The sequence below is a fragment of the Ochotona princeps genome, chromosome 4 (assembly GCF_030435755.1).
Source record: "Ochotona princeps isolate mOchPri1 chromosome 4, mOchPri1.hap1, whole genome shotgun sequence".
NCBI classification, from domain to species: domain Eukaryota; kingdom Metazoa; phylum Chordata; class Mammalia; order Lagomorpha; family Ochotonidae; genus Ochotona; species Ochotona princeps.
In genome coordinates this window covers 50,535,728-50,546,292 of record NC_080835.1, presented here as the reverse complement: position 1 = coordinate 50,546,292, position 10,565 = coordinate 50,535,728, and the positions used below count along the sequence as shown (strand labels likewise).

Here is a 10,565-nt window from a genome sequence, read left to right as displayed (position 1 = left end):
ACAACTTTATGTTCATATGTTCTAGAAATGAACATCACGCTGCCTCATGTGAACTTTGCAACATCTATCAGAGACATTAGAAGGGAACTAAATGAATTGTATTTTAGAAATAAGACCATTATTAAAGGAGATAGGAAATCGTAACAATGATCAGGGAGGAAACAAAATAGGGTAGAAGATATATAACACCACAGTAAACATATATGCAGAAAGATAGAACTTAGTATCGACATTATAATCATTTTAATTAACCAATCAACAGATGTACGTCTCAGGGAGTAAGGCATCATGGAGGCCTAGGACCAAAAATACATTTCTAGAATAAGAAGTCTATAAAACTCAGCTTCACCATTTCTAATTACTAAACTAAAGGAAATATTATTTTATTTATGTGTCCACAATTTTAATGAAGACAGATATCTATATATATTCATATACATGTAGAAGATAGATGGAAAGATATCACATTTATGATAGAGTCTAGAACATACTAGATACTGTTATTCTTTTTTGAAAGATTTATTTTGTTTTTAGTGGAAAGATATACAGAGAGGCAGAAGACAGAGTAAGATCTTCCATCTGATGATTCACTCCTCAAGCAGCCACAACTGCTGGCACTGAACCAATCCAAAGCCAGGAGCCAAGAGCATCTTCCTGGTTCCCATGTGAGTGCAGGGTTCCAAAGCTTTGGGCCGTCCTCACCGGGTTTTCCAGGCCACAAGCAGGGAGCTGGACGGGAAGCAGGGTTGACGGGATAGAACTGGCATCCACATGGGATGCCTGCACATGCAAGGCAAGGACTTTAGCTACTAGGCTACCGTGCCAGGCCCTGCAATTCTTTTTTTTTTTTTAAGAATTTATTTATTTTCATTGGAAAGATGGATATACAGAGAGGAGGAGAGACAGAGAGGAAGATCTTCTGTCCAATAGTCACTCCGCAAGTGACTGCAACAGCTGGAGCTGAGTGAATCTGAAGCAAGGAACCAAGAGTTCTTCCGGGTCTCCCATGTGGGTGCAGAGTCCCAAGGCTTTGGGCCGTCCTCTACTGCTTTCCCAGGCCACAAGCAGGGAGCTGGATGGGAAACAGGGCTGCCAGAATTAGAACCAGCAACTATATGGGATCCCAGCACATGCAATGTGAGGACTTTAACCACTATGCTATCGCACCGGGCCCAAGGCCCTGTAATTCTTAACAAGTATTTATAAACATAAAAATGAAACCTAGTTGTTACATTTTCAGCATCATGTTGGATTTGGAAGTTTGTTTCTCTGTTTCAGAGTGGGCATTAATATTTTCTTGTGCTACAAACAATGAGATTTTATTTCATGCATTTCCATTCAGCCAGAGATATTGTATTCCTGGCACATATTTCTTGAGTTTCAACGATATTTAATTTCTCTCCTTTGGTTTCTCTCCCCTTTTCCTTTTTTTTTATTTCAAGAACACCATTGTCATTAGGCATTTTTCCTTTTGGTTCAGAGAAAAACAAAACATGGGTCGGGATAAAGGAAGTTTTGATGCAGAGAAAATTGTGGAATTTGTGTTCAGCATGAAATGGGGAAAGGAAACAGAGATGGTAACTGAGAATGAAAAGCAGCACATGTTTCACTTGCATGTACTTTGCCAGTCGTTAGGACGTGGTTGGCAACGTGTCAGGGCATGAAGATATAGAAGCCCAATGTGCTTTAAAAGGAAAAGTAAGAGCAAAGGTCCATTAATGCCTCTTTCTCTGAACATCTGGTGATTTCCTTCAAGAGGTTCATGACAACATAGAAGAAAATACTGAAGTGAAAATGATCATGTGGCATGCTTAGTTGGAGAACAAGCAGAAAGCAAGCTCTATGATTTCCTTCTTTCAGGTATAGAGGGACCAAGGAATTCTTCACAGCACTTTGGAAAACTTACAAATCATGGACTAACTCTAACGAGTAGCGTTTTCTTGGTTAGGGAGAAATGAATGTGTATCCAAGAGTCACTGAGCAAATGTTGGAGTCACAGAAGAGAAAATGTCTCAGTAAGAGTCAGGAATATAGACATATCATTAAGTAAGTTCACAGGAAAATTGGTTGGAATTCATCAGAGTTCACAAAGGTTAGATTTCAATACAAGGAGAAGCTGTTTGAGTTTCTCTCAAATGGATTTACTAAGTAAGACAAAAAAAATCCAGTCTCATGCCTCTTCTAACTCAGAAAGCATCCAATCCTGCTTCAATGCAGAAAACAGGGAGAAGTATGTGAGTGAGCAGACATTGGCCTTTGAAGGAAGGGAACAGTCTGGAAGAGTTATAGCCTTCCATTTAATAGAAACATATTCTGTGAATTCGCAACACAACAGAGATTTTTTACATTCAAACATATTACTTGAATAATATATGGGACCAGATAGTCATTAGCATCAATGGGGGTCACTTGGAATAAGATGACATCATGAAAATAAACAAATTAATACGACAAAGAAACAGAAACACTTCTCCATGCCTAATTGTGGAGTGTAAAAACAAATCAACTACCTAAGTATATACTGGTGTAAATGGTAACTTAGTAAATCCTAATAATGACTGAGAAAGGGGGCTATAAAAAAGGCTTCAATTGTAACTCATTCAAAACTGCATATTTATAGTTATTTATAATTTAAAATTATTAGCTCACAGTATGGACACAGCCCCCAGTAAAAAATGGGAAAACAGGACTATCAGCTAGGACATCGATGGAACAGTATTATCCCTGATGAAAGTGCTCACTTTAAACCAAATTGTCCCTGCAGTACAGTCTATTAGCTTAAATTTCTGTTAGCATAATTTTCTTATTTATGAATTTGAATTATTGTGATTTTGACTCAGTTTTGCTCTGAGTTGCTAGTAGTTAGTTTGCTAACTTTCAACATGTCTGGCATAAAGCAGGTATCTGACAAATAAACAGAAGTGTTATTTCATAGTTGTTATTATTTCTGTGATCATTATTAATAATAATTATATGAACATTAAAACTTGGATCCATCAATTTGGGGTAAATGCTTTTATGATTTCATAATCAAAGTTGTGAATGTGTGCAAGGCCATTACATTAAAATTACAAAAGAGCAAAAAGTCAATTCAAGGTTGAAGAAAGTTTCTTGTCTATGATGCAACAGCATTCAAGAATATTAATGAACTATGAATACAGCCAACAACAAAGATGAACCTCCAAAGCATGATCTGACTGAAAGAAGTCTAGTGTAACAGTTAGGCTCATCCAGAGCTCATTGGCATGATCTGCTCTCAAAGGCAAAACTATGTCTTGGCAATCACATTAGTGTCTATGAGGAATTGGGCTTAGGAAAGAGGAGGTTCAGGAATAGGTGGAAAGGAACCATTTCCAAGAGAGTGGAAATGTCTACAATGCTCATTGTGGTGACAGTGTTGATTGCAACCAAGGTGTGCTTAGACATCTAACAAGCGTGAATGAGCACATGTGATTATGCCTTACTACATCTTGCTTAAAGATATTAAGTTATGTACATGTCATTATACAGATAATAATTAAGAAACTTTACAGAGTTCAGCTATACTCACTTATTATCTGTGATTTACGTTGCTAGTAAGTATTATACAACGGTTGCAAGACTAAAATTTTGAAGTAGTAAAAATTATAAGAGGAAGGCAGAAAATAAAAAGCTTTGATTTTTTTCTGCATTTTTAAAAAATCATATTTTTGACAATCTTTACATTGTTAATTAGGATAAAAAGGTTCAAGGGCTATAGGAAAGTGGGTAAGACTATTATTTCCATATTGTTTCTTTCATATATCTGAGGTAAAGGGAATATTGAGGGAGAAGCCCCACCCCGTCTCCCACCCTCCCAGGTCCCCGATGTGGGGCATGCTCTGAGATCTTTGCTCAAGTGGTTTTGATAGTTCACCAGTTCTGAATCGCTGCCAATCTCGCCACTCCAAGCACGATGAGGTCATTGAAGAATCCACTGATTGACATAGTCCATCATAGAGTCTCCATTTGTCCAGCATTTCGCTGCCAACATATAGTTGAGGTGATGGATTGACCTGTTCTGTCTTCCGTCTTTTCTTGGTTAGAGTTCTGAGTCCAGCATTTCGATTGGGGAGATCCCCAAAAGAAACTTTGTCTGAGGTGTTCCCAGACCAGATTCTTGTATGTACTAGCAAGTATAGGACCCACCACAGTCCATTACCCTGATCAGCTGGTGGTTGCAATCGCTGGGTTGGTTCTGTTTTCAGCCCCGATCTTGGCTGCCATTTGTTCTAGTGTACTATTATCTATTCATAAATGTGTATCATGTTACTTTGCCATACATTACACTTGGTGAGATCTCAATGAACCAGAAAATACAACGTTTTCACTTAAGAAACAGATATTGCCTTCTGGCTGGAACCACCACCTTCCAGTGGTTGGTTAAGATAACAAACACAAAGAGAATGAAGAGAGACACACAGTACATGTTCTCTAGGCCTTTGAAAAAAACATCCAGTTATTGCTTTAACCACATTTACGCACCTTTAAGGGTGGCATTGTAGACATCAAGGAAATGTTCACTGTTCAGAGAAGAATGTTCCATAAATGTTACCCTATCAAAATGAGAACACTACCAAACTATTCAGCACATTGCTGGCATTGTTGTGAACAACAAGTTAAAGAAGAGAAAGATGAACAGCCAGGTTCAGCAAAATCATGCTTCAACATTATAAACTGCTAAATACTAAAGTTATAAAGACATGAGACAGCTGAATAGTAATCTATAGCCATTTTAAGGTGTGTAGAACCAGTTGTATATAAACTAATACTTAAAATGTCAATGTAGAAGCCACAGGATGTGCTTCAGAACTTGCATTCTTTTTTTTTTCTCTTTTAACATATTGGTTACTCAATACCATGTCAACTAATTCTATAACGTTGTAAATTGTTATTGATGTAATGTCGGGGCTTTTAATTGATCGGGATGATACTCTGCCAGCTCTACCTTCAGACCAGAGATGGTCTCCCCAAGAAACTGTTGAACTTATCTGGACAATAAGATGCTGGACTTTATGCTTGGTATACACTTGCAATGAAAGAATCTCAACTGAACTTGAACTGTGGTAATGCAACAAGGTGGAGGAATCCGCCATGGGGGGGAGGGGTGGGGGGGAACCCAGTGCCTATAAAACTGTGTCACATAATGCAATCTAATCAATAAAAAATAAATTAATTAATTAAATAAATAAAAAGAAGAGAGAGATGGTAGAATAGGGTAAGGACACATTTAAACAGATGCAGAATAATTAGACAGGGTAAAGCAGAGAGGGCCGATTCTAGGAAATAGGAGAGGACAGGATGATGGCAGAGGGGCACCTGGAGAATAACAGACATGGGGAAGTGGTGGAGGCAACAGAGTGGTGTTACAGTTACCAGATATCCCAGGAGTACTCAACAAGTGGTGATCCGAGCTCCACCAGCCTCCAGAGCTCCGCTGGCAGCCAGGTGTTAAGGGGACTTCACTGGGAGTCAGGAGGTGAACAAACAACTGCCCATCCTGCTGATTCGTGTGATTTGCTCACCCAGAAGCAGAGGCAGAGCAGCAGACTCCAAGCAAGCACTGCAGAGACAGGATGGATTTCACAGTCCAAACCCTCACCAGAACCACATCAAATGTAGTGGGGAAAAGGCCGTGGGACTGGAATGACAGCAAGCTGCATATGTGCTAAGTCAGGAATGAACTTGTTTCTGGCTCAGTGCATTGCATTGGTCCCACAGGGAAAATAGTACTGACGTTTCACCCTACAGGTTTCACCCAAAATAGATTTTGGTAGCCCCCAAACCTAACAGTCAGCAGAGCTAGAACTCTACCAACACAAGATCAGGTGCCATTTTATACAATGTAAGCAAAGGCTGTGGGACTGGAGGAACAACAGTGAGTTATGCAAGCACTGAGCTGGGAATGAACTCACTTCTAGCTCAGTGCAATGCATTGGTCCAACTGAGAAACTAGTACTGACTTTGGTATCTTATGGGTCCCATTCAAAATAGGTCCAGGTGGTCCTCGGACCTAATAGCCAGTAGGTTCTGGCAAAACCAGCACCACCAACAAACCAGTTACTGGGGACAACTGGCATCTCCCTAATCCTGGCCACTGCTCAACCAGGAAGTGGAAGAAAGATTATACAGGCAACTATGCAGCCACAGCATGGGATCACAGGAAGTGGAGACTGGTGAGCCAAGAGCTGGGGCTACGGAGACCATGGTGTAAATCTAACACTAAATCCCAAGCTTGAAATTCATTGGAGGGAGGGGTACAAGTGACTTCAAATGAAGAACTAGGTACTGTTAGATTCGCCGCTTGCCAAATGTTACATTCACCGACTACCAGGAAAAGAATAACTCAGCCAAATATATGAAAATAATTTAGATGGCCTTTATTTCAGGGAACCACAGTCATGGGCTTCCCTTCCCCATGCAGCAGAAAGAACAGATGTGAAAGAGTGAGCTGCGGAGGAAGAAGAGCACAGAAGAGACAGCGAAGGGGCCCTTTTAAACTCTTGACATGGAAGCTGAAACGGGTTGCCTCGGCCCTCATTGGTGGGGGAATGTTGGTGTGTGCCCCTCATTGGTGCAACGGTGGTCTCACTGCCTGAGGGGCCTGCCAGAATTCCGCCATCCATTCTGGGTTTGGTTGGAGGCAAACTCCACCCTTCTCCAGCCACCATGGTAGCCATCAGGTAATAACTGCAATCAGTAAAATTGAACTGTAGACCTGGGGGTGATGCAGCTTAAAAGCCTGCCCTAAGGGGAAGAATCTGATAACCAGAAGTACAATGACCAAGAGCAAAAGAAGAGACAGAAGCATGATGAATATTTTTTTCAGTTTTTTTTATTAATTACATTGCATTATATGACACATTTTTATATGCACTGGGAAGACGCTGGGCTTTATGCTTGGTAAATACCTCCAATGAAAGAATCTCAACTGAATTTGAACTATGGTACTGCAACAAGGTGGAGCAATCCACCGCGTGGGGAGGGTTTGGGAAGGGGCGGGGGGAATCCAAGCACGATGAATATTACTGAAGACTCCCTTGCAAAAGAGCAAAAGCCTTAGCAAACCTCAGGGTTAACTGAGGAAGACATGAATACATGGCAAAAAAATCAATTGACCTGTAGAGGAATCACAGTCAGACTCACAGCTGATCTTCAGAGGAAACTCTACAGGCCAGAAGAGAATAGAGTGACATATTCCAGATTCTAAAATGAAAAAAATCATTGGCCCATAATAACTTATCCAGCAAAGCTTTCCTTGTCTTTGAAAAGGAAATAAAATTCTTCCACTATAAAGAAAAGCTCAAAGAATACACTGCTTCCAGACCTGCCCTACAAATGACACTTAAAGATATACTCTTGAAGAGAAGAGGAATAGCACCCACCAAAACAAAAGGCAAATGTGGAGAAAATCCCAGTAAAATGACAGCAGAATATTAAATCAAACAATGAACAACTAATTGCTAAGATGACATGACCAAATTACCACGTATTTATGCTAACTCTGAATGTAACTGACTTAAACTCATCGATCAAATGTCATAAATTAGTGGACTGGATCAAAAACAAAACTCATTTGCCTGTTGCCTACAGGAGACACAAGCAAAGGTCAGCAGAAACTATATCTCATGGATTTCAATGCTTTTGTTTCTATTTTCATTTCTTTGAAACAGTTTTTTTTCTCATATTAAGTTCTTCACTGACTCATAGGTCATATGTTAGCATCATTTTCTTCAAGAAGTTCCTTGATTTTATTTTTTATTTCTTCAGCAACACATTAGTGATTCAATAGCATGTTATTTAACTTCATGGCATTGTAAATTCTTATTTTTCTTCCCGTTTTTTGTGGCTTTTCATTTAAAGGGATGTACAGTAACTGTGTAATAGAGACTATCATATCCAGATGTGAGGATATAATGCAGTATGCATCTCTACTTCCAGATCAAAGATGGACTCCCAATGAAATTGTTGAGTATATCTTGACAATCAGATGCTGAATTCTTTACCATCATCCATGCCTGCAGTGTCAAGATACACTTAAAAAGCAGAAAAATGAACTTATAACTGTTTATGGAGAACAATACTGTTACAATAATATAGGGGAGATCAGTGGGGGGAAGGGGAAAGAATAATCCAGAGCCTATGGAACTGTATCATAAAATAATTTTTTATAAATAGAAAAAAAATGATAAAGGAAAGATTTTTGCTATGAGAATGGTATTTGTACATACTGAGCATTATGAACATTTGAGAAGCTGAGAGAGCTTCCTGAAACGTGTGAAGGAAAATGATCATTAAAAGAAGGAAGCCAAAGAGATAAGTGTCTGGCTTCTGTGAAAGCACCAACCTGCTGCAATGAAAGTGGTCCACTTTGTGAGCCCAATGGAAAGGAGATTGACCAGCTTAAAGTCATTGTTTATACATTCATGGAATAATAAACATTTTTTTAAAAGAGAGAGCTTTGGATTACCCCCAAAAGATGACAAAAATTTGTATGGTGGCCTCCCATTCTTGGCTCATATATCAGCCAAGCGCATGAGGGTGTTTTACTTATCAGCGGAAATTCTCAGGGTTACAAAGTTCAGTGACTCACTACTCTCATTTTCTAGCTCTAGCTAGGAAAAATCAATTAACCCTAAATATTGGTCTTTCTTAATTTACCTTTTGCATCCTGAAGACAATTTAAAATGAGTGATAATGGAATGCCAGTAGACATTTTTTAGAGCCTAACACTTGCAAATATTATTTTGAAAAATAAAAGTAAATTGTTATTAAGATGAAATAATGAACTTTTAGAATGGGTAGTACAATAAACTCATCTTCATGCTAACAAAGGAAATATTCAAGCAAAACAAAAAGCATAAGGTTTGAGAAGTAAACATTTATCAAGGAAATGCAAGCACAATGAAAATACAGGTGGGTATACTATCACATAGCTCAGAATCTAAGACAAAGCCTATAAAAAGTAAGATTGTATTATTAAATAAGGGATGTTATCCTATGAGCATAAGATCATGACTTTAATGTGTCTTCTCAGTAACTTTGAGAAATGTAGTGGAATTCTTGGCAAATACTGTCCTTGTAGGTGTCCTTTATTGAATTGAATTTATTTATGGTTTTTTCCTCACTAAACATTTTGAGAGAGCTTTATTCAGAAATATTCAGTATTTACCATTATTGCTCAATTCAGCAACATGTGTTAACAGAGGAGTAGAATAAAATAATGCGATCTTGAATTTGCTTTGTCTTTATGCCATAAATGATGGGATTGAGCATAGGTGGCACCACCACATAGAGGTTCGCCACGAGGATGTGTATGTGATGTGGGATGGTTTTACCTCCAAAACGATGGGCAAAAAATGAAAAAAATGCAGGTGTATAGAACATAAAGATGACACAGATGTGGCAACCACATGTGTTAAGAGCCTTACATCTGGCAGCCCAGGAAGGTATCCGAAATACTGTGTGTAGGATCATTGTGTAGGACATAATGATGAACACTACATCCAGTCCTGTAGAGAGTAGGGCCACTGTCAGGCCATAAACGATGTTGACATTAATATTGTCACAGGCCAATCTGGCAATGCCCATGTGCTCACAGTAGGAGTGAAGAATGATGTTTCTCCCACAATATGTCAGTCGATATACCAGGATGATGAATGGACAGCAAATCATTAAGCTCCTTACCACTGTTGCTATGCCAATCTTCCCAATGACTGAAGAGGTTAGGATTGTGGTGTATCTCAGTGGGTCACAGATGGCCACATAGCGGTCAAATGCCATGGCCAAGAGAATTGCAGATTCTGCCACAAAGATGAAATGTATGAAGAACATCTGGGTTACACAGCTGGCAAATGATATAGCAGTGGAATGGAACCAAAAGATGACCAGCATCTTGGGGGCTGTGGCTGTGGAAAGCAGCACATCTGCTAAAGCCAACATGGAAAGGAAGAGATACATGGGCTCATGGAGACTTCTCTCGATCGCTATCAGGAAAATCAAAGAGACGTTGCCCACAACTGCCACAATGTACATAGAACAGATAGGGATGGAAATCCAAGGGTGCAAGTACTCCATTCCTGGGATTCCAGTCAGGATATACCATGCATCCTGGGGAATGGTGTGGTTGTGGAAGGCAAGTGCCATCTGTGCCCTGTGTTATCTAGAACCTCTGATGAAGGACCACAAGGTTGAGGATTCAGACGAGATCGGGCACGTTCAGGGTGATATGGCCATAGACCAGGTTGAGGATTCAGGACACCAGCTTAGGCTGACAGAAGTCTGATCAATTGTCTCTTTCCTGGTATCTTCTGTGTGAAAAGACAGTAACATGTATTAGCTGACCTAAAATCTGTCAAATAATTAATTCAACCATCTTGAACAAATAAGTTACAGTTTGATGTATGTGTCATAGTACTTAATAAATATGAAGATGTTGGAAGCTGTTGGAAGCTTTGTTGTATAACCCAAGGCATGAATACTATGATTGGTAGATATGGGAAAAACAGCCCCAGGGACGTAAAGCTTCTTATCCTACATTCCTATGA

The 10,565-nt window shown here is 39.4% G+C and overlaps 1 protein-coding gene across 1 annotated transcript; it reads right to left on the bottom strand.

Annotated features, from left to right (window-relative positions):
* Positions 1-9,204: 9,204 nt before the first annotated feature.
* On the bottom strand, positions 9,205-10,164 carry LOC101529138 (olfactory receptor 52Z1P). The gene has a single exon (XM_004589959.2). The coding sequence runs from the start codon at positions 10,162-10,164 to the stop codon at positions 9,205-9,207; it is 960 nt and encodes a 319-aa protein (XP_004590016.2).
* Between the last annotated feature and the right edge of the window lie 401 nt (positions 10,165-10,565).

Bases quoted from the DNA above. Each gene is read 5' to 3' on its own strand.
- LOC101529138 (XM_004589959.2), bottom strand. From the start codon at position 10,164: ATGGCACTTGCCTTCCACAACCACACCATTCCCCAGGATGCATGGTAT.